Source organism: Pygoscelis adeliae, unplaced genomic scaffold (assembly GCF_000699105.1).
Source record: "Pygoscelis adeliae isolate BGI_AS28 unplaced genomic scaffold, ASM69910v1 Scaffold83, whole genome shotgun sequence".
Classification (NCBI taxonomy): domain Eukaryota; kingdom Metazoa; phylum Chordata; class Aves; order Sphenisciformes; family Spheniscidae; genus Pygoscelis; species Pygoscelis adeliae.
In genome coordinates, this window is record NW_008824467.1 from 1,694,845 (window position 1) to 1,718,992 (window position 24,148).

Genomic DNA, 24,148 nt, shown 5'->3' on the forward strand with positions numbered 1-24,148 from the left:
TGCTAATTAGGTGAAGACCTTGAGGCATATGAGACTACAAACAGTAGTGTTAAGAAAGAACAACTTTGGACAGTATCTTCAAGTGTCTTAATAACTGCAAAGAATGAAATGAAGGTTCAAAAAAACAAAACCACAAAAACACATGTCAAAAATAACTTTTTTGATGACCATTAGAATAGGGGTTTTTGTTTGCTTCTTTTTTTTTTTAAAGGAGGAACATCTCCTACATTGCATCTCTGCTAGCGTAACTGATGTGGGATGTGGGGAGCAGACAGTACACGGACAAGCAGCTGGAGGCAGTAGCGACAAATCAGATCCACTGCTGACCAAGTCATTGCCTATGTCTGGATTGCAAAGGGATATAATAATGGAAACGCAGCTATTGTGGCCTTGAGAAAGACCTTAAAAACTGTGTAATTCTCCAGAACTGTGGAGAATGTAGATTCCACATCAGAAAGTGATTACAGAGGCAAAACTGAGAGCTAAGCCATTCTCATTTTCTTGGGGCCCCACGATCCCACTCACCTTGGAAGCATTCCAGCTCTGGGGTCTGTGAGCCTGTGCTGCTGGACTCCTCCATCTCTTGTCTCCGCTGCTGCACTATTCCATCCAGATCAGAATAGTCTTCATTGAAATCCTGATGGGGAGAGAGAGTCACAAGAAAGCTCAGCCTTGTTCTAAATCTAAACGACCTTATTTCCTCTGACCTTCCTCTAGAAACTGAACTAACAATTACAGATTTAAAACTGTTTAACCAGGAACAATCTCTGATATCAAAATGTTGAGATCAAGTTAGCAAAATAAGCCCCACATGATCACCAGAATTCAAGCCTCATACCCTGCCTTCATTTAAGTGAAGAGATTAAGCCTGTGTGCAAAAGAAAGAGACTGTTAAGTTAGACAAACTGGGAAGTCCAGGACAGGCATTGCTAGAATTAGACTCTAGTCATCACACGTGGCTACACAGCTCTTTCAGATGTCTGAACTGCCTCACAGAGGAAGGATTGCAACTAGAAACACTTCAAAAACTGGCAGAGGAAGAAGCAACTTTAAGTCAGTACAGAGCGCTGTGAAACCTGACTGCTAAAGAGAGATAGGTAGAGCATACAGACCTTGGCATATATCCAAAGCATACGCATGTATATATACTGCATGTGATCAGATCAAATTACACCTATGCTAATCATTCCCACTGCTTTGTAATGTTAAAAATCTCATGGAAGTTTTAGACACAGATGTCATGACTTCCTTCAGTTTCCTTTCTTCAGGCATTGTAAGTAGTACTTGCAATGAAAGGTGCAATGCAACAAAAGAACAAACACCTAAGCCATTTACCAAGGGCAGAGTTGTAGGACGATCAGATGTGAAGCTGTTTTCTGCAGAAGAGGGATTTGGACTGTTGCCCATGGTTGTATCCTGAAAAAAGCAGCAGTGTTAACAAGGAACGCAGTCAGAAACCTAGCATTTAAAAGCAGGAAAGCAGTAATAATGAACACAAAGCTACATACCATCTTCACTCCCGTTAGTACTTACTTCAAGATGCCTACAGATAGATTTTAATATCTTGTAGGTGGTATCTCTGGAGAGTAAGGAGACAAACATGTACTGAAAAACAAAAGTTCCAAAACTGTTTGAGAAAAAGGCATACAGTACAAGCTTCCTTTTATCTAAATAAAACTGACAGGTGATTTTGCTGATCAAGTAACTATTTTCAAGAACTTTCACATAGCAGGAAAAACCTCCACTCCTTCTAAGCCTATGACCTGCGGTTAATCACAAGGAACACAGAACAGGGACATAAAAGTTACCACGTTCTGCTGCAGGAACCAGAGCATAGTCCAGACCTGGTCTTTTTTTTAAAAAGACTTTGCATACTATGTTTTACCTACCCCTTTAAAAAAACCCAACGAACCATAACTCATTTTTTGTACAGTCTCCTGCATCCACAAAATATTTGTGCAATGAAAATGGGCTGGTTCTAAAGCTGCTCGTAGGATAATCACATTTTCTACTGATTGATGCAATTACTACTCCTGAGTATCACTGTAAGCAACTGTATTTTGTGCATCTAAGGTATTGCTGGTCAGGTAAGAGACCCAAGTAAATGAAAGAATGCTGTCAGAGCTGCCAACAAAGCAGGTAACCCTCTGTGCATGCACTTCCTGACCCAGCTGTTTCAGTTCCCCCAGTGCTACTACACAGCGGTCTTGGAGAATGGGGAATGATAGAGAGCAGGTGGCAACCAGAGATTCTGTTTCTTATTTTCTCACCAAGTTCTAGTAGCTTTGTTTACTGCAGATCCAAACAAAAAAAAAAAGACAGGGATAAAAACGGTCCTTGCCTGTCACAAGAGAGGAGGCAGAAGAAGCTAGAATCATCCCCTAAGAAACCAGATCCTCCAGGGTCGTAAGTGCCCACATGTGACCAATTCCTATAACTGTTTAAATGGCCACTTGGCACTTTCAAGAATCCCTCATATTACTGCCAATAAATAGGGAAGGGAAAAAAAAGTAAAAAAAAAAAGAGAAAAAGAAAGCAAGCACAGTGCAATAGCTTTGCCCTCTACCAGTACTTACCCTATCTGTGACTGTTGCTATGATCAGAGCATTTGGCACAAGAAGGGCAGTTTTGGTTTTCTTCAAAAGTGTCACTGAGAGCACAGGTATACTAATCTGAAACAAGATCAATGTAGTGTTAGAGTCCCAAAACGCGCATACAAATCTGCATACTCTTTCACAAGGAGCCAGCCTACCAACTGTGATAAGCCAGACCTTCAACACTCTTCAATTAAAGATTTCTCCACTACATCCCTGATTACTAATATGTCATATTGAACAGGTATGGTTTCAGATTATTACTATTTCTTAACTATTTTTACTTCTATATTTATCAGATGCCAATCCAGGCTTTTGTTTGTGTCTTCTTTTCCTGATCCCTTCTGGTTCTTACAAGACTACAGGCTTAGTTCACTGTAGATCTGCAGGACAAACCAGTCTTAAAGCTAGGCTTCTTCGTTTAGAAACAAAACATTTCCAAACACATCAGACAAGAGAGGCTTGTTGAAGAATGAACATAGAAGTCTTCTCACCACTTACAGATCCTTTAGCCTGCAACAAGCAGCTGAGTAAACAGCTTGTCCTTCAGTAATGTTGAAAGATCCAATACCCACACACCCACTGACTTACTTAAATTGATTCCTGTGTCTGCCATCCAGACTGTCTACATTTACAGTGAAAAGTTCACGATTTTCCTTCCTGCTTCGTGTTTACATCCAACCCCATTAGCTTAATGCCTACTAAGAGTATTTCACTTCAGATATTCTGTATGGGCTCTTTTTGTAAACCCCATATTACAAAGGACCAAATACCTGGTTTGACTTTCAGTTGAAAAGCCTAGAGCTTAGCGAGTTAGGCAAATATAATAATCCTGGATACACATGATTAGGATACAGCTCCTATTAAAAATTCCTTTGGCACACACTGTCACAACTACCTGAGAAATTTGGAAGCAAGATTAAAAGTGTCCCAAGATTGTTCAATGAGTGATCACAGCACTGAATTAAAAACACGTCAGTGCAGAAGGAGAATGAAGTTACTCTGTGCACAATTTCATAAAACCTTGTTAACTTTTGTTCAGAACAGCAATGCAAAGTCATGAAATGCAAAATTGTTTCAGGTAACAAAAACTGTATTTGTGTATATTAGCCTGGGAGCAAGATTGCCAGCCACTGTTTAAGCATGGCTAGTCAAGTATCTGCTTGTCATCTAAGGGCCAGAAACTCTCTCTTTAGTCGGTACTTAAGTTTCATTAAAAAAAATGTGCTAGCAGGAAAAAACCAAAGCAACCCAACCCAACGCATATAATTTTAATTATTCTTAGTTCCAGGCCTGCATCTAAGAATCTGTAAATCTGGTCATCATTTGTTCTACTGATTTTTTTTAACATGCCAGCTCTATTTGTGCTGCTTCAGAAGCCATGTCTTTTGAAAAGGGGTAATCAAACAGGCCCTCGACTATACCTTTTCTTCTTAAACTGGATATTGCATTGTTCAACAAAGTTTTTGCAACACTTTTCAAAACAGCTTTTTCAGGGAGTGGGGAGAAGGGACCAGCTATGATGTGTGTTTGATGGGAAAAACCCAGAATCCTCAGGTAGTCAGAACAGAGTCTGCATCACTTAAAAAAAAAAAAAAACAACCAACCAAAACCAAACAAACAACAAAGCAAAACAAAACCAAACCAGAAGATTTTTCAGCAGAAATCCTGCTAATAGTAATGATAAAAAAAGCAGCTTAGAAGTTTTCTAATTGGTTCAGTTCACCTCAAAGAACCTTAAATCAGAGATGTTAATGGCATTCTACTGCATGCTATTTTGATGGATAACATTACTGTAATCAAGACTAAAGTGTACTTAAGTGGGATTAAGTAGTTGGTTACTGCACTGTTACCCCAGCATTAGATTAAAATGGTAAAATCATGGCAAAGTACTTTATTTCTGTCCGGAGTAATACTTATTTCAGGAAACAAGGTTTACCTGTAGGCAACTTGGAAAGCAGCTAAAATGCATAAGATAATGCTTAGCTCCAAGAAAGACTCAAGGCCAATATATATATCCAAAACAGAACTACCTGGAAAGACAATGATGTCTTTCAAAGCCTATTCAATCCTGCAGAAGCAATCTTTTTTTTTTGAATATGCACAGTGTTTACACTGCAGATTCAAATCTCCTGACTTGCATGGCTATTCCCTCCACCAAAGCTTTCAATAAAAAAAATTCTGCAGGTAGAAGAATTAATGTTGAAAAATTTATCAGAACATGTAGACCTGCTATTTCTCACAATAAAACACTTTATCACTAAGCTTAAATTGTTTTACAAGTTCTAAACAATAGAGATTTTGTGTCTTAGAAACTTTGTCAGTGTATCTGACTGCTAAGAAGGTTCCTCCTCCTGTCAAGCTTGATTTCATCCTCCCCCTCCCATTACATTATTTTTCATTATATCCCTGATTTTACTGCTTTTTTGTTGATGGTATTCCTAAAAGCTTGTGCATGCTGTATGTGACTGAACAAAGCTTTGAGTGTGTGTTACAGGGGTAGGGGAAGACAGCTGGAAGTAAATGATCAGGCCTATCCCCTTCATTCTTCATTTTCCTTGCAATGTTTTCTGAAAACAATGACCCAGAATTGAATAATTTGGACTACCATTATAGCCACATTTACAAATACTGTCCACTCTACCCTATCTTGTAATATGTTTTCACCTTTCATCGTATACATAAATATGTATATATTCCTGCATTCAAAACCCTGTTGACAAAGATAATTTCCCAGTACTACATCATTATCATTCTGCATCTTTTTTTCCAGGTCTTTCTAGTCTACTTGGTAGAGTCCTACTAGATTTTTGTATACGTTTAGCTTCGCTTGAATTTAGAAAGCTGTCCCACCATTTGTTCGTGATGAACAGGAGATTGCTAGTACAGCAGCTTCAATTTTAAAGAAACTAATTGCCAAGATAGCTGTTACTAATTATGAATGACAGTATCCAACCATTTGTTAATTTTGATCTCCTTGTTTGTGCCACATGGCTTTCACCAACATACATACCATCCGCATTAATGTACTGCCTATGACTAACAGAACCCATTAACTAGGAATCAACAACAACTCAGCTTCTTGGGCCAGGCAGTAAAACACAATGATCCCTAAGGTCACTATGAACAATGTGTTGTTAATAATTGTAAGCATTCTTTAAACCTATTCTACCTTCTTAAAAACTATTTCAAAGATAGGTGGTGTTCCATCAAAATGGTTAACAGCAGAGAAATGAGATACTGTCAACTCCAAAACTTGTTTCAGCACCCAATTCACTGACAAAGGGTCTGGATCTAACCAGGAACTTTGTTCAAGGATGTACTTAAGAAAGAAACCAAAGAAACTCTCGCAGCAAATTGAGCTGTTTCCCAATAAAAGCTCAAAAACAAAGCAGAGTTTATGTAAACAAAGAAAACCACTCCAAAAGCTCTGAATCAACAGAACCAGAACACAAATCTTTTTGGAAAGGCTTTATTTTTATCTGTATGCATACCATTCACTGCAGGGGCCCAAGCCTTAGGTGGGTCATATCTGCACTGAGAAAGAGTAAATGATGATCTTGTAAATTAGGATCTTCCCAACTGTTGGTGTCCCATTTCTGCTCTTCATACTAGGGTCACAAGGAGAAACCTAGCAAACTGGTTTTTCTTTCCCCATTCTCTGTTTACGCAGAACTGAAGAAGTGCTAGAAGAATCCCTCAAAGACCTTTGCCACTCAACTCAGAAGCCAGTTTTAGTTCTTCCTCTTTAATTGTCTTAATATGTTTGATCCTTCCCTCCAGTTCCCCAACTACAGTCTTGTAGTCCTTGTACTTTTCATCCTTCCTTCCTCCTCCTCTTTTCCATACTTACCCCAAGAGAGACATTTTTGTACAGTTTGTGCTACATGGGCTTGGCAATGCCCTCACGGCTGCATGTCAGATCCTTTCCTTTCATCTATTTTTTTCAGACAGAAAGTCCTTAGGAGAGAGACTCGATCTTTAATAATAATAATAGTGCTCCAGTTCTAGAGTGACTTTCGGGCATTGCTTCTGGTGATGAATAAACTGTTAAGGGATAGCATTACTATTCTGTACATAAAGATTTTACTAACCTTAGTGTCTTTACCAAAAACCTTGGAATGGAAGCAAATCCAGTTTTCAGAAAGGAATAGCTTTCCTTGGTACAGAATTTCTTTCTGCAGAGCACAGGTAAAACCTGAAACAGATAGATCCTCTATAATCTTTAAGGTCACCGCAACCCAAGCCAATTGTTACCAATTTGTCTTTTGTTTTGATCTTTTTTCAAAGCCATAATATGTTTAGGTTTATACCTTTTGGTAAATATTGTCAAACCTTGAAATATTCAATAAATTTAACTAATACTGACAAACTCAGAAGATTTCACAGGCCTAAGTTTAGACTCAAAATATCTGAAGGACAAAGACTGAAATGCATAACAACATGCAACTGGCTCCCAGAAGCCAAGAACCCTTTCTGAGAGAGTACCACCTGGCTTCCTATAAACTTTCTGACTAGCTTTCAGGTAACTATATTATGTAAATGTAAAGAGCTTAATGAAAGGTTTTAGCTTTAAACTTTCAGCTCTATAGCAGCTGTCTGGACTAGATGACCAACAGAGGTACAACACACGCAAGGTAATACTGCTTTTACTTCACAGCCATTGAGCAAACCATTTCTCACTCACGAACCGCTTTCCTTGTATTCCTTTCAAGAAACATTTGTTACACATATCTATGTAGAATTCACTTGTTATAACTACCACAAAGAACAGTAGGGTCTTTAAACATTTTAAGTCCTTCTTGCACCAGTGTTTTTACATCTTAAAGCATCATCAACAGCAAATACTCAAGCTAGTCAGTTGTCTCAATTAAATAGTAACATTTAGTACGGAAGTAAGGAAGCTTAGTAAGGAAGCTTCCATACCAAAAAAATGTTGCACTAGGTTACTCTGCTAAGAAGTGCAAAGCGGGCTACAATTCCCAAAGATGCCCAACACCTGACAATTTAAGTTTTGCAAAATTACAACAAAAATATGCAAATGAAGACCTTGTAGCTCTAGGCAGCTGGAGTTTAAGGTTTTTAAAATTTAGATAGTCCTTCTTGCACATCACCACAGTTGGTGCGTAACAACATTATCTTATACCCACAGCCAGCAATGACAAGGGAGTTAATACTTACTTTGCTTCAGTGGCTCATCAATGGGAACATCTAGAAACAGCTTATGAAAGTGTGCATTTGCCTTCAGCTAAAAAACAAAAAGCCCCACGCCCAGAGACACATAGCTTATTAGATAGTCTTACAATCAAGTGACCCATTCTAATTCCTGTCCTCCCAATACCTTCTCATTTTACCCACTCGTTTTACAATAAATCCTCATTTTTGCTATGTGGCTATTAAGTCTGTATCCTGCTCTACCCAGACTCTAACACGCTGATGAAAAAGGAATCTATGTCCTTATGCAACCATGAACTATAATATTGCTAAACAAGGGGGCTCTCATGGTAGATATGTATTTACTCTCACTATATATAAACAAACAAGTCCATCCTCTGCCCTACCTGATTTGAGGCACGTTTTTTCCTTTCAATCTTAGAGTCGCTCTTGATATCCATTGTCAGAAGTGGACTATCTGTGCTGCTCTTTGTCCTGAAGATTTAAAAAGGCATCCCATATGAGGTTGGCCTGAGTTCATTAGTCTTGGTAAGTTATCAACAGGATGTGCTTTTCCATGAAGCATATTAATCCTTTAGTAACTATTATCTGATTCATCAAGGATTATGCAGCAATAAAGAGGAATATATCTTATTCTTAAACCATGCCAGCCCTCACTGCAGGTCGTCTTTTAATTTAGAAGGAATATGCTAAATTACTAGTTATAAGGAAGTAAAAAGAAGTTCAAGACATTTTTACAACTTAATGAAGTATCACAGTGCTTAGCTCCATGTTCATTTGTCTCTGGGCAACATGTGAAATACTATCACTAAGCATGTTACTTACTAATGCAAGATAAGTAAGGGAAAACTTAGTAGCTGAGAGTGCAAGGTAGTGTACTGAAAGCCATGAACTGGCACTACAAAACATGAGAACATTTGGACAGTGCAACAGAGAAGAAACATAGGTGCTACAAGTCAGAGGATGTCTATGAACTGTGTAGTGTAATGAAATCATTAAGATAGACAGCAATCCTAGAGATGAAAAGGAATTGTGAGTGCCAGTTGTATAGGAAGCTGTACCTGTACAGCTCTAGCGATTCATATTGGAAAAAGAAAACCAACCAAAAACCCAACAACTCTGGAGTAGAACAAGTACAGAAAACAAGAGGAAAGTCTCTGCAGATGGTTGGGAAAATAAGTTTTGTTTGTTTTATACAGGAGAAATTAATGGCATGGACTGTTCAGAAAAACAAAAACAGAGGTGCAATAACAGTGTTTCATAAATCAGGAACAGAAGAACATTATCCCCGAGAGCTATTTAGCACAGAACAAAAGCATATCAACAGGCTATAAAAATAAGGTAGCTCTTTTTTTAGAGGCCTTCAGATGCAGACTGAAGAACAGAAGGAAAAACATAACACAGGACTCCTATACTGAATGACCCGAAGAACATGTTGTGCTAAAGACTCAATGGGGAAAGAAAGGTGCTACAAAAGTTTCCATTATTGCACCTTATCCTGCACAATAAGTCTTCTTTACTTTCCTAAACTTGAGAGGTTCAGGATTTCCAATAAAAACTGTAAGGGTGAGAGGAAGAGAACCCCCAAGTGTAGTGGAGATATAGCTGGATTTAGGCAAAAGATTGTACAGCAGGAGTGATTTAGATAGCAGGGGGACTGGCTGCGTATCTCAGGTGATCCCTCACAGAAGAAAACTCTAAAATATACGTGTACATGTATTTGTGTGCCTATGCAAAGTACAGGTCAAACTGAAATGAGTGAGCATTACAAAAAACTTACGCTAACCCCTCAGCAGCACACAGTCAATTACACTGTATGTGAGAGGTAAGACTGGAAGGAGAGTTTGCAACAACAACAACAAAAAGTAATCACATATTTCTTCACATAATTTCCTGAAGCATCTTTGAGGAGAAGGTAAGTGATGTTTTTTAAATATCTGCCTTATGACCAAAACCACAGTGTCAGGTTGACTGCTGACTTCTGCGTTGGCTGCTCAGTTGACAAAGTGAAAGGGATGCAAAATTTGTATTCAAGCCCTCCAAGTGGGATTTTAGTATTTTTTAGTTTTCTTTTACAAGAGTTTCAAATGCATTCCAGTTCTCCAACAAAGGAGAAGACTGTTTTTGCAGAGACTTTACAATAATCTGATGCAATATACAGCAGTCTCCAAAATTAAAACTTTTGTCATAGCTTTACCATGGACAATCAATATTCCAGTACAAGTGTTCTGGGAACAGCCCAGGACTCAAACCGCAGCTCAGTTTGACTGCCTGTCAAATTGAATGTGAAAGGGATGTAACTAGTAGTGGCACCAAACAGTACGATGTATTTTTTCCTAGAACAGGGAAGCTAAGCTAGCCTGAAGTCTAAATTCCCCCTATTGTGACTGCCTGTGGCGGGTAACAGAGTAACCCCTGGAAGGTGGCTCCGATTCCTGTTTACTTGCATAGTGTGCAAGCTAACCCACAACTGGGATATCTGATAAATCCTGCTACTCAGCATAGCTTCTTGAATGGGTTGTAACCATTCTGATTATCTGACTAGAAGAAAACTGACAGCATTTCTGACATTACCTAGCAACATCAACTTTTCTCCGGTCATCAAAATATTCCATTTCACTGGTAGGGGTCTGCAGCAACACAGTAGGTGATTTTCCTGCCTTTCTTTTTTCATCTGTTCCATTTTCTCCATCTGAACTGCAGAGGGAAAAATAAAAAAATAATAATAAAAAAAAGAGATGGAAACATGTATTGCAGGATTCATACCGATGTCAAACGCCACTGCAACATGTTGACAATACAGCACATATTAAAAAACAAAATTATGACATATCTTTTATACTAAGGTCCTGAAAAGTCTTCATCTACTGACTTCACAGTATTATACATCTGAACAGATTTCTGAGCTCCAGTACTGGAATTTCAGCAACGAAGAAAGGAAAATTGAAACACTGCCACAGATATTTCAGTGCTTACAAAATTTGTAGCTCTAGCTTCTGTTCCAAAGAGAATGTCTCATTTAGGAAAAATGCATTCCATGTTCAGTACTCAGACCCGATGACTAATGGAAATTAATTTGATTGGCAAGTTGGGAGAAAAACATCCTGCATGACAGTATCTAGCGCTTAGCAGATTATTTGTGGCCCAATGTTGCAAGAGGAACCTGGGTCCTATTTTGCCTGTCATTTACTTCTTCTGTGAGAGTCCACCTGCAGGATTTTCACAATAAAGGGTCCTCACAAAGTATCGAAAGTGCTGATTTATTTTACAAAAGCAGCACTGCCACCACAGTGCATTGCCCCTTCACAGCACATGCCACTACCTCAGAAATATATGTTAAGGAATTAGAGTCTGAGGTCTAAGAGATGTGCCATCAGAGCCTTTCCCTGGCTTCCCTTTTCATAATTTTGTAATAAAATGTTAACTCAGAAAATTTAGAGAAAAAAAGGTGTCATTAACAGCTGGGTCTGAAGAATGACAATACTTTAAAGTAAGACATGACAAATATATACACACACCCTCCTTCGGAAGACTAAAGCCTCAGAAAGACTACAGGATGCTCTTAGCATTAAAGAAGAAAGCCAAACTATGTTGCCTATTAATTTAATGACTGGCCTGAATGACGCCATTTACAGAAGCTTTCCATTATAATGTTTAATTTCTGCAATTTTACAGCAACAACACAGCCACTGCCATCATGCGAGGGTGTCTTGACAATAAAGTTTCTTTTCCTACTAAGACAGAAGTTTTGCTGACAGAGGTTCCCAGACTAATTTAATCTCCATTTTCTTTTAGGAAGGGCATAAAAAGATCCATTGCTTTGATCACACTTTGGTAAGTAAGATCAGAAGATACACTCACAACATCTTAATTGAAATCTAATGAGGCGGTATCCTACCTTGCAGCTAAACTAGAGCTTATGTCACAGGACAAAAGCCATGGAGTTCTGCCTTACTGGTGCTGCGACTTGCTGTCAAGGGGTCTTACGTTTATATACAGCAACTATTCCCGTATCTAATCCTTCCTCAACCCTTAGCACTCCCCACCACAGGGGCACTGAATTGACACTTCCTAAGTCACACTTTGTGTATCCTTGAAAGGGTTACAGCACTAATAAAGTCAATAAGGAAAAAAACAATTGTTTCCCCATTGCTTCACTCTCGGATCTGTCCTGCCTGACCACAAGGCACCAGCTTTTATTTTCGGCTAACATAAACTAAAATTAAATGGGCAATTCAAGAATTTTAAGCGGAACCCAACCTTTTGCCTAAAAAAACCCAAATAAGCAGTTTTATGCTGAGATTGTAAGTAGAGAGAACTGCCAACCCAAGGTGCTCCCTGCAAGCATACGGGAGCTTGTGTTCCAAAAGTCTGCAAATCCTACAAATGTCTTAGTCACAGTCTTGCTATCTGTAATTTTTCTGTTCCTCAAATTCTTGGGCTTCAAGGGAGGCCAGAGAATACCAGAAACGAGTGTGATGAGGAACAGGGTGAGGCAAAATTGTCAGGTTCAATCACACCTGCATTTCAAAAGAGCTGCACAGCATGGAAACTCCCAAGTGAGTAAGACTACATGACACAGCAGTATTTTTAAGATGTAGTTGCTTGAGCCTGGAGGCTCACTGGTGTCCATCATTGCCTTGGGGAGCCTTCTATTCTTACACTGCAATGCCATCAACTGATCAAAGCAGCCTGTATCACACCCACACTTCCATACTACAAATTTGTTTCAAAAATACCTATAACACAGGTTTTAGTGTTCACTTACTCCTGCCAGCATGTTTAGATGTTTTGTTGCTCTTAAACGCTTTATTTACTTAACGCTCATATTCCCTTTTCCCTCATGCATAAATTAATCCCTATTTTGCAGTTAAACCTATGAGCCTGTTCTATCCTGTCTGTCTTCCCTATTAACCACTACTATTCCTGAACCTCTACTGTCTGAACTCATCCCCTCTAGCTGCTTTCAGATGGCAGAGAGCTAGGGCATCTCAACACGCTAACCCTGCTGACTGATGTGTGTGGAAATGCTGAGCTATCTCATGCCAGCCTGGTCACCTCTCCAGGATCGTCTTCTGCAGCTGAGAAAAGGGAGAATGTACCCAAACACAGCAAGAGTTTCCCCCACAATATCTCAGGCATGAGGAGACTCACCCGTGTAACACATGCCACTGACAGTAGCAACTGGGTGTATTCCTACTAGCTGGTATGGTCTTGCTATGTCTATCTTTTACCCTACCTCCCATATGCCCCCTTCACATAATGAATAACTACATAAGGATTTGTCCTTACACTTCTGGTAACTATAGCTACACACAGCAACGAAGTTCCTGGTAGGTGTCTTTAAAGCATCAGAAGAATCTTAGCTGACCTTCTGGAGAAGGAAAGATCACAGGTATAACCTAAAAACAGTACAATATTGTTCATCAAGTCACAAGCAAATTAAAGCACTCCTTACATTTTCATGTGTGAGCCCGGATTCATAAATGATTTGCAAAAAGAGCACAAAAGCCAGCAATCCATGAAAAGAAACTGGATCAAGTGCACTTAAGAAATAAAGTGATACTCGCTACAACTGTTAGCAATAGTTGCATGTAAGTGAACTGTACCTGCAAATATCAGGGCAAAGCATGTAAACTTTGTGACATCAGGACTTTTTTGATAAGAAAAGAAACATTTTTCAAATTGAACATATATTGTGTATTTGGTCTACTACCAAGCCTATTTAAAATAACCGCTAAAAGAAAGGAAGAAAAAAGTTGTCTCTAGTTTCCAAATAAAGAACAGCAGTCATAGGGAGTATTTTCAAAGCCAAGGCTTGCGCTTACTGTGGGATCATACCTTGTATCTAAGCAAGTTAAAATAAACATTAGTTGCAAGCACTTTAACTCAACTTTTTGCAAGAAATGTTTTTTTTTTTCCTTTTTAAAATATATACCAATAACTGAATTGAGTAATTCAAGATTAAATCACACAATAGGGAAAGTGCCATGAAATACATTAACCAAGGCAGTGGACTAAGTTTCATTCTAATGAAGTGTTCAGAAGTACATTATTCATAATGTATTTTAAAAGTCAGAGGAACTTCATCTCTTCCAATTTGAATGGTTTCTGTGAAACAAAAACTTTCTGACAGACAGGTGTGTCAAGTTCCTCGTACTGCAGAAAGTTTTCTGAACTTCAAAAGGTTTTCTTGTTTGGTGCTAATCTTCTGCGGGACGTGAAAAATTCAGACTTCCTGTGAAAATTATGCTGTGTCACATTAATGGGGATTTTTCAAGAGGAAAAAAATTAAGGACAGTCATCTAAAATACAAACTTCTTCCCTGTTCCCTTCAAAACTAGTTTCAGTAAGAAGCACTGAACAGAAATAATGTGAGAGATGTGCTAATAGGCCACAGTTTGGAAAGTGAGCCTTAAAGAACAAACATTGTCTTTCACAACTCCAATATAGTCTTACCAGACATGAACACTTCTCAGGCATACGTAAGAGATATCAGAAACTCCAGAACTGTACAGTGGTTACTGTCCTTAATTCCCCACAACCACACAAACCTTTCTACAAAGCTTCCTCTGATCTGCCCCAAAGGACACCCACGCTACTTGGTCTGCATGATAACAGGTCTAAAAAGTTCAGAAGCCACAATAAGTTATGACAAACCACTCCCCCAGTCCACAAACTCCAGATCAGTTACGCAGGAGGAAAAAGGCGTCTTGAATAACCAGATGTTAGCTACAGCTTCAATTGTTTGCAAAACTGTAGCCAAACCAGTATTTCCCTAGGGTTTAATGTGAGTCAGAGAAAGGAATCAAAGTAGTGCAAAAGGCCCAAATACTAAGAGATAGTGTTACTTAAGCTATTCTTACTCCCGGACATAAGTCTATTCCAATAAAGGAACTGGTTATTCTTTCAGAAACTAAAAGCCAAAGGGAGAGGCTCAAAACCAAATCAAGATGATGGACTCTGCCATGCTTAAAAGCAGAGGAGACGGAACAGGATTAAGAGATTTGTCTAGGCAGCGTCCAGGAGACATACCGGCAACATGCTCCAAGCAGAGATGACTGCAAGGGGGTAAGATGAAATGTGCTACTGCTTGAAAGGACACCCTGCTAAGCATGCTGCAGGCCAGAGGCCTCCTCCTTAGCACAGGCTTTCCTTCAGCTATGACACCCTGAAAGAGCAAACATCTTAACCTTCCTTTTGCTAGGCCTAAGGTCTTAAGTCTTAAATCTTCTCTCAGAAGGTATGTCCCATCATTCCACTAAACATCTTTTCTAAGCCACACCAGCCTGAACAAACCTTTTTTGGATGTGTAATCAGAATCCGGAGTGCTTATCTGATGAGCTTGCTTTCATACCTTACACAGTTGAATTATTTCACCCCTGGACTGAAGAAAATACCTTTTCCATTGTAAACCCTCCTGCTGTCCTCTTCATAGCAGATTAGAGTGATCTCTGTACTGGATAAACTAACAACAGTGCTCAAGTCGGGGATTTAGATGTTGTCTGTTTCCACAAAGTCTGGTCACTCAGAGGCAAAATGCCTCCAGTAGCTCTACAGCCATGCTCCAGTGTTATGTGGCACACAGCACTCTTTATGGGAGAAAATAAATCTCCTAAAAAAACATGCCTCAGAATAACGCTATGACCAAGTATGACTTTTACTGTGCAAATGGAAAGCCGAATATTGACTACCATTGAGACTCCAAAACTATCAAAACAGGCAGAAAATGAGCTACAGCAACCCTCATCACAAAGGAGCAGAGAGCTGCTTAACAGCTGCTATAATAGATGTTAAGGATAGCCATAACGTATGCATTTGGTATTTGTATAATTCCATATACTTAGTACACAGCCTATACTTAAGGCTGAATAGTGAATGAAGTAAAGCAGCTGATTCTGAAGTACGACATTTCTTATGTCTTTTGTATGACAGATAAACAGCTAGCAGATGGAGAGCTGCAAAGCATTAATGACGGAGCAGAGATGTGAAACCCTGTGTGAGGGAAAGGGTCAGTTTGTTAATATGAATAGGTATCAACCAGACTGAGATTTAACTACCTCAGGGTGTTCAAGGAGCAGGCTAATTCTCTTCTTATGAGATCACAGTCAAACACGGCATAATGGAGGCAAAGTTATACAGCTGCACATTAATTGAATATCATATGCATATGGATGGGCACACATGCATACATACCACGTGTTTATGCATTTCTAGGATGAAACAGGTCTGCAGGCACAGGTGGAATCTCAATGTCAGCTAGCACTGAAAGAGGAAACAACCCAATTGCTAAAGACTTTTTTTTTATTGTGAATCTTATTTTATATATCAAGGTAATTAATTTCAGAAATATTTACTGTGTTCTACTTCACAGCTATCTCTTGGAACACGAAACTACTCATATGGGAGTAATAAAGATATAGCAACACAGACATACATATGAGTAGTTTTGTATCTCCGTGTTGCTATATCTTTATTAAAAGGATGAATGAAATTTTTGAGTTAATACTGAACAGAAACCCCTCCAACACTGCTAAGGACAGAGGAAGTCAGTTTTTTTCCTCAACTGAATAGACATTTCACTTAATAACCAGATCAAGTTTCACACTACCTTACCACTTGGCCACCAGCAAGATTACTGTGACACCACAGACGTCATCAGCAAGTATGTAAATTCTCTGCTTTAAATACCATCTATTATTAACTGGCTGTATTCCCTGTCTAATCAAAACCAGACTGCTATCAAGTTCCACAGAAAAAAAAACAACCACAGAAGAATTCCCTGTGCTCTGAAACATGAGACACTATAACAAGATATTGTATTAAGTTAACACTCGAACAGGAACATAAGCCATTTAGCTCTCGTCTTTTCAAGAGTTTCCGTTTCAGATATCCACTTCAAAAAGCAAAAGCCCTCTTGTATGTATCTTCACTCAACCCCACAAGATTCCCATGACGCAGTTTTCATGCAGTCTCAGCAGGGTGACCAACAACTATTTATCTGAACATAGGCATGGCCAAATCCAGCACACGACACAAATCTTCTTGACAGACATGTTTCTGAAAAAAATGTGAAGCAGAAGACCTTAGGGGAGACACTCATTCACATCTTACTTTGGACTGCAGCATGTGTTCTTTTCATTCTCCAACTCACTGGCAGCCTTTAGGGGGAAAGGTTTTCCTATCTCCTAGTTCTAGCCTACCTTCTCTTCTAACCCAGAACAAGACAAAAAACAGGATCACAAATCCTACTGAAGCTGAAGTGTGCAGCCTTGTATCAGATCACATTTTTATCTTTAGCTTCCAGAGGTAACAGGAAAAAGGAAAAAGAATTCCTGATCTATGACTTGTTCAGGGTGCAGAAAAGAGGGCAAAGGCACTGAAGTGTCAGGTCTACCAACTGTTCTATACCAAATTCAATAAAAAAGATAAATACTGCATCTATACACAATCCATGTGTTCAGTATGACCTCACAAGCATCTATCAATTAGATCTCCTCCGTAACTCAGGCAGAAACAACACTAATCAGTCTCTGGAACAACACAAGCATCTTTACAAACGAGGCCTGATCACCAGAGCATAAGCGTAAAGGTTTGGCCTCATTACCTGAAGCTACATCTCTGTTTTTTGGAGGAAGAATTCCAGAGCAACATGCCTCCACATGATAAAAGACTTGGCTGCCAGTTTTCCAGCATTAATTGTGTTTTTGAAAAAAAATGAGTAGTTACATTAGACTGAATTAGGATTAAAAGAAAAAAAAAAGCAGACACCAGCAATTATATTAACAACTGCTATTAAGAATGCAGAACAGTTAGAGATGATAGCAGAGGTTTGGGAGCAGTCCTACCAACACCTTTATTCCTTTCTCTGCTGCCTAAGAAAAAAAAAATAAAAAAATGAAGCTGCCACTAATCACTTGATCAGAAGCTTCTGTTTTATGGCACTTTTAGAAATAATGACTCAATATGCTGCATAGAAATAATGACCCAATATGCTGCACACGAAGTGTTTTAATCAATGTATGGGGGAAAAAAATAGTTTTGGTTCTTCAGACAGGATATACACAAGGAGAAAGATGGTTGGGTTTGATCATGCAGTGGTTTCTTTGAGAGCTGGCATTGACAAGAGGTAATCCACAATCATTAATGAGATTTCTCTGTTTAAAAGGCAACACTAATTGAGCAGAGAAAATTTAAAGTAGGTATTTCGAGGGATGCCTCAGTACAACTTTTTTATAGGCTCCCCAGCAAGAACAGGCCTAATGCAAAACATTAACTGAGATGAAAATGAGCATCTAGCTGTGTCTATCTACCCTGTTGCATCACACCTTCCACCAAGGATAGAAGCAGATCAAAGTAAAATCACTGTTGGAGGCTCGCTGTTCACCAAGGGTCTGGCAACGCTGAATTTTTATCTTTGCAACCTACCATTTTTCTTACAGACCCGTCTGTGTGTTCATGGAAAAGACCAGAATAATGTAGATAATCTAATACAAAAGCTATTATTTCACAGTAGGAAATATTAGCTTCCAACAATGGGTCTAACCAACACTAATCACAACAGTACTTTGATTGCGACACTGCATATAAGGAATCATTTTCCTTCCAAAGTGTTGGAAAAAGATAATCTTATTACAATCAGATATGACACGTGGTGGCCAGATCCCTGCTAGGGCCAGCTTGACTTTTTATTTTTTTCTTATTTTCTGTGTCACCAGGACACTGAGGCTGAGTGCTCTGTAAGCCTCCTTCTTCAGTATGAGCCTTTCCACTGTCCACACGCTGTCCTCCATGGCAACACCCACTCTCTCTTATGCTGGCCATAGCATATTTACATGTACTGTAAAATTTCGCAAAACCAAATGGGCATATATATAATCTTGTTATTTACTGGATTTTTGTACTGTAACATTCCTTCTTGTCCAGAAAAAGGCTGAACAAACCTAAATGGCTCTTCTCGAACTAGTGTAGCATAAATGGTAGCTGCAAAATTACCATCAACAGTCTTTCACCTAGGTGGTCTATCTTTCATAAACAGCCTAAACTAAGATTCACAGAGGGCTAAACCTCTGAAGCACGTATGGGAATGGATCTTTGTAGAGGACATGCCTAGGTATGGTTGTTTTTTGGGGTGATGTCAGGAACTGTTGTTTCATACTAAGGTAACTGAAGGCTTCCCCGATCTATCCACAGAGGAGGAAGGCTTCAGTCTGCCTCTACATCCTCTACCCCACAGTTTCTCTGCTGCCTATCTGCAACCTGCATGTTATTTCCTGCCACTATTTCTGGAAGCTTATTAACCTCCCTCACCTTAGTGTGCCTTTTTTCAAGGACAGAAGCAGAAGCCAGTCAGTGCCAGGTAGAGGTTTAGTTAAAGGAAGTGAATGCTTCAGTACAGCACTGAAGCTCAGTTACCAGGAAACTGAGAAGCGGCAACTTGTGTTCTCCTTGTACGTACCCTACAATCCCTGGTTCTCCCTTTTATTCAGGCGTCCCACCTCCCAGTACTTAATTCCATTACTGTAACAATCACCCCAGCATGAGAAGCACACTACGCCATTTTACAAAAAGGAGACAAAGGCCATATGCAGCGGGCTGGCAGGGAGCAGTTGCCCATGTCCTCCTGGAAGCTCCCACTGACCCTTGTGTTATGGAAAAATGGATGTTTTAATTATTTGTTTACAGCTTTCTGGCAGGAAAACATAATCTCTCTGTAATTTTGGGTAGCTCAGAGATCTTCTAAATAAAGCAAGAAGTTTCTTTTCAAGGAAAAGTGGAGAAACAGGGAAAGACAACTTGTCCTGACGTATTCCTATTGTCTGCAGAGAAAGCATTTGCTCTGTGACAACAATATTTGAAGGGACTTTTGCTGATCAGCCTAGCTCGATCCAGAGAGCTACCCATGAATTTTGGTTAAAATAAGAACGACAAAAGAAGTCTGTAAAGATTGCTAGACCAAACACAAGAATCTTTTTGGCATAACAGTAACACAAGTCTAAAAACATTAACTGGAAAGGACATATAAGGACTTAGCAACAGCTATGCACAAAGCATGAAGATCATTAGTCCCAGCAGTATCATTAGATAAGCACATAATTTCTAACCACATGACTGCAACATTTATGGAGATGGTGGTAAGAAGACAATACTCTGATACTATGTTTATGCATCACCTGTCAAATAGCAGCAACAAATCCTGCTGCCCAAAGCTTATCTGTAGTATTATGTTGCCTAACAAGCATTTCTCACAGACTGCATATAACCAGTAAAGGCAGCACATTTGGGAGTATTTCAGGTTAGCCAATGAGGTGCTTTGGTACAAAGAAAAGGCTGTTCAGATTCATTTACACACGGCACAATTATTTTTAAAAAGCTGCTTTTAAAACTTAAGCATGTATATACAGTGAACAAAGTAAGAATGACAGGGAAAAAAAGATAAAAATAGGAGCTATTAGAAAACATCATCATGAACAAATGGAGGTCATCCAGATGTGAAACCTCTTTTCTGTCACGTCTCAAATTTAAATGTTTCACTTTGCAAGCCTATCCTTCTTTTCAGATCATGCATTACAACTTTCACTATAAAAACAGGAAAGAACTACCAGGGAAGAATTAAAAAATATGATACTTAATATGTGTTAATATATTATATATACTGAAAGTACAGAACATGAATAATGTAGGCACATACCTACGTCTTTTTTCCTTCACAAAAAAAACAATAGAAATTTGGCTGCTGGAAAGGAGTTAACCTGGATCAAAGCTAAAATAAAACTTTGAATCAGTAATAAACAACCTCCCCTTTCTTCTCTGCATTTTGTATTTCTCTCAAGTAAGAAAGTTTAGGAAAAAAAGTTACGTGAGTTGTGATTATGCACAGGTCACTCAATTGTATTTAACTTACCAACTGATAAACGGTTATTAGGAAACATCTGTTATGGCAGCATAACACGTCAGACGAACAAACCATGAAAATTACATTCTCTCTTTTCCCAGAAGTATGTAATTTGCCTGGAAGCATTTTCCTCTGCTTTCAGTAGCGTATTTTCCCCAGTATCTGCAATGTATTTTTGCTCAAAAAAAAATCTAAACCTTTCCATATCTTTCAGAGTCTTAAGTCCCAGCCTCCTAATTTCTTTAAGTTACATGCAGTAACTGGACATTACCTTATGCTGTTAACTATAAGGGGACAGAATATGCCACTTAGTGTTAGTGGTATCTTACCATACGGTAACTCAGCACGTTGCCCTAATATAGACAGATTTAATGGTACTAGGCCAAATACTACCTGTGGAAACCAGAAAATGCTATATTGACTTCAACAGAAGCGAGTGTGTGTGAAAGCAGAAGGATGCCGACATGGAATATGAATTGCTTGTTATTAGACCTCTGCCATTTCTTCTTAATGTACCACACACTGTTTTCAACAACACAGCTGTTCCACCAGCTGTCCCTGTAGTGGGGCTGACAACTTCTGAGGCAGGTCCAGTGCCACCACAAACATAACACGCCCCACTTTCAAGTCAGAAGATTAAATATCCTCTAAATACAATGCAAGGGTTAATTCCTTTTTGGTCTGAGGCCGCATCAGGATGTAATGGTCAGGGAACACCACTCAGAAGGTGTCTTCTGTGCAGGAACTTTTGATGTGCTTAGGAGGAACTCCACATAATGACAAACTTTTGGCACATCACTATTTTGGGTCTGCATAACAACAGCGCCCATCTTCCCCAGAGTGTTATCTCTGGGGTTGTACAACCCACAGAAATATACTGCAAACTTTGCAAAGATGTAACTATTGCTAAACATGCCGAAGAAGCCCATTTTCTAAGTCAGTATGAATGTCCTTAACTGTTTCTGTATAAAGTTTCCTGAATCACTGGCACATAAACATAATCTTCTCAAATCTTAATCTTGAAATAATGAAAAACAACCAAATCCAGCAAAAAAAAAAAAAAACCAACCAAAAAACTTCGACAGCGTCAATCCTTCAGAAGCACCTATCCCCCAGTGACACCTTTATGGTAGCAGCAGAAGCATATTGAGCTATAAAGTCCATCTCTAAACCGAACAACATTTTAAGCATACCTCCAGGAAGTACAGATTACATAAATCTCTCTCCCCTGAGCTCTGGAACACACTAAAAGATTCCCTGAGCCTCTATAGCTCTGGTAGGATTTTTTTCCAACAGAGGTCAGCATGAGCTCTGTTGGTTGCATATTGTTCCGTGGAAGTATATGAAGGGAATGAAACTCCACCACAACCACACACACTTATTTACAAAATTTTCTAAAAACAAATCTTCAGCGATCAAACTTTTATCGAGTTCACTTCTAACTGAATCAAAACTAAGATTCTCTTCTTGTTCTTCAGCTGAACAATCCCCCCTGTAGCTTCACGTTAGTCAAACCAAAGTTACTTGGTTTCCGAGGTTAACTCACAGTCAAATGAACATGATGGTTTCTCAGAAGGATCCAGCTACCAGTTAAATGGGACTGCAAATACATTCCAACTTTGTTTCCAGCCAGCAAATGCTTAAACAATTTTCTACTTTAAGAGAAAGCATTTCAACTTTTTTGCCTACCCCAGTCTTTTCACCCTCCTGCTGCCCAGGCTAGTATTGCTGGACACTGTAGCTTGCAGCATAACAGACTGCCTAGCTTTCCCCTGCATGACACCCACCTTCTACTGAACAACAAAAATTGACAGCTAAAAGAAGGAGAGTCATAGCGAGTGAAACTTCTCCTTTACCACACTGGTTAAGACTGACCTCACTTCTACAACTGTAGCTGATTCACCACTGAAAGATGAAACACCTGGGGACAAAACAGAGGGTCAGTTCCTTGGTGCACGTGCAATGTCTCTGACATCAAGCTTTCTACACGCCGTCTTGGATTCCTAGTCCTGTTCTCAAGAGAAAAGTCAGATACAGACCTTGCATATCTGAAGAACTTCATGAAGTTCATTGGCATAATTCTGTGTAGGGGATCCCGACCCAAGGCTTGAAGTCAGAAGGCTCTAGAGAAGGTCAGGGAATTATGTCTCATTTATAATGTGAAGTCACTGATGTGACTACACCATACAGGATAAAGGACACTCAGAATACACTTTGATTCCAAGTGCTCTCTAACAAGCAAGTTATTTCTGGCAACAGATTTCACTGCGATACATACTTTGGGAATACACCTGCCTAGAGATCAGGGATACAACAGTTGGGGAAAAAAAAAAAAAAAAAAAGAACGCCACAGACCTTCTCAGAGTTTCTTTCCAGAGAAAGAGCTAGTTGCTGGTAACTTGTTCTCCTTTCTCCTGGAGGCTGTTTAAGATTAAACCTTTGTGAAGAAAAGTTCTCTGGAGAGGGGAATCATCCCAGATTAGGAGAAAGTCAAAAGAAAAAAAAAAAGTGAGGAGAAAGCCCCAGATTTTTTAGTTTCTTCTTTCACGGATGCTTAACTTCTCAAACAGCATCCTTGGGACTGCCAAGTCCCACGTGAATTGGGAGCCTGGTATGAAATCAGACAGCTGCTTGATTCCAACAAGATTTTCACGTGATGGTCAGTACCATGGCATACAAGAACCTAAACAACTTCAGACCTCCACAGGAAGCCAAAGACCAATGCAGGAGATGCAGCCTTTAACCCCTGACATCCCCAGCCACCATCAGAGGCTGGGAAGCTCAGGGGAGTGTGGGGAGTCCTCCTGCCCGTGGAAGTGGAAGCCCTCTGACTTCCCTACCTTCCATCAGTTAGCCTAAGAAGCTTTTAACCAGCCAGCAAGGCCTCCGCTTCCTCCCGAAGAATATTAAGTATTTTTGATCTCTTCACCTGCTCAATTTTTACATACCTCTCAGGTTAAAAAGCAGGAGGCCTGGTATGGGTATGGCTGCGCTGGGTGAGGAGCGCAGTGGGGAACCATGCCAAGGCAGGTGAGTGCCCACTGCTTTGCCGGAGTGGCCGGTCCTGTCTCTGTCTGAGACAGAAGTCAGACTGAACTCCCATTTTACTGCATCTTGCCTGTATCGAAGTTTCTGAACTTTCAACAAAGTTCTGGGTTTTCTTGGCACCCAGAGGAGAGGATCACAGCTTCCCACTGGAACCCATGCACGTTACTGTAAGTGGTAAAGCACAGCTGCTGGATTTCTGTGCCACGACAGAGAAGGATTTCCATGCTGTTGCATGAAATTACTAGAAGCAATATTTACATGCCTTGCTCCTAAAAGTACGACATCGGAGTTTAACGCTGTGCTCGCGGCCGCCTCCCGGGGAGCGCAGATCTCGGCTGAGCGGAGGTGTTCGTGCTGCATTTAAGCCTGGACGCGGAGACACCTTGGCGACTGTTCCCTATGAACTTCAAGCCAAAGCCAACGCCCAGAACGGCGA

The 24,148-nt window shown here is 39.6% G+C and overlaps 1 protein-coding gene across 1 annotated transcript in view; it reads right to left on the reverse strand.

Moving 5' to 3' along the window:
* Nucleotides 1-24,148, reverse strand: part of GRAMD3 (GRAM domain containing 3) — a 43,570-nt gene that overhangs the window by 8,148 nt on the left and 11,274 nt on the right. The window contains exons 2-9 of the mRNA XM_009321099.1: nucleotides 10,344-10,466; nucleotides 8,156-8,243; nucleotides 7,776-7,842; nucleotides 6,689-6,792; nucleotides 2,577-2,672; nucleotides 1,534-1,605; nucleotides 1,336-1,416; nucleotides 526-637 (exon numbers count right to left, since the gene is read on the reverse strand). Of these exons, the coding sequence (XP_009319374.1) occupies nucleotides 526-637; nucleotides 1,336-1,416; nucleotides 1,534-1,605; nucleotides 2,577-2,672; nucleotides 6,689-6,792; nucleotides 7,776-7,842; nucleotides 8,156-8,243; nucleotides 10,344-10,466 (743 nt within the window). The remainder of the gene's footprint in view (nucleotides 1-525; nucleotides 638-1,335; nucleotides 1,417-1,533; nucleotides 1,606-2,576; nucleotides 2,673-6,688; nucleotides 6,793-7,775; nucleotides 7,843-8,155; nucleotides 8,244-10,343; nucleotides 10,467-24,148) is intronic.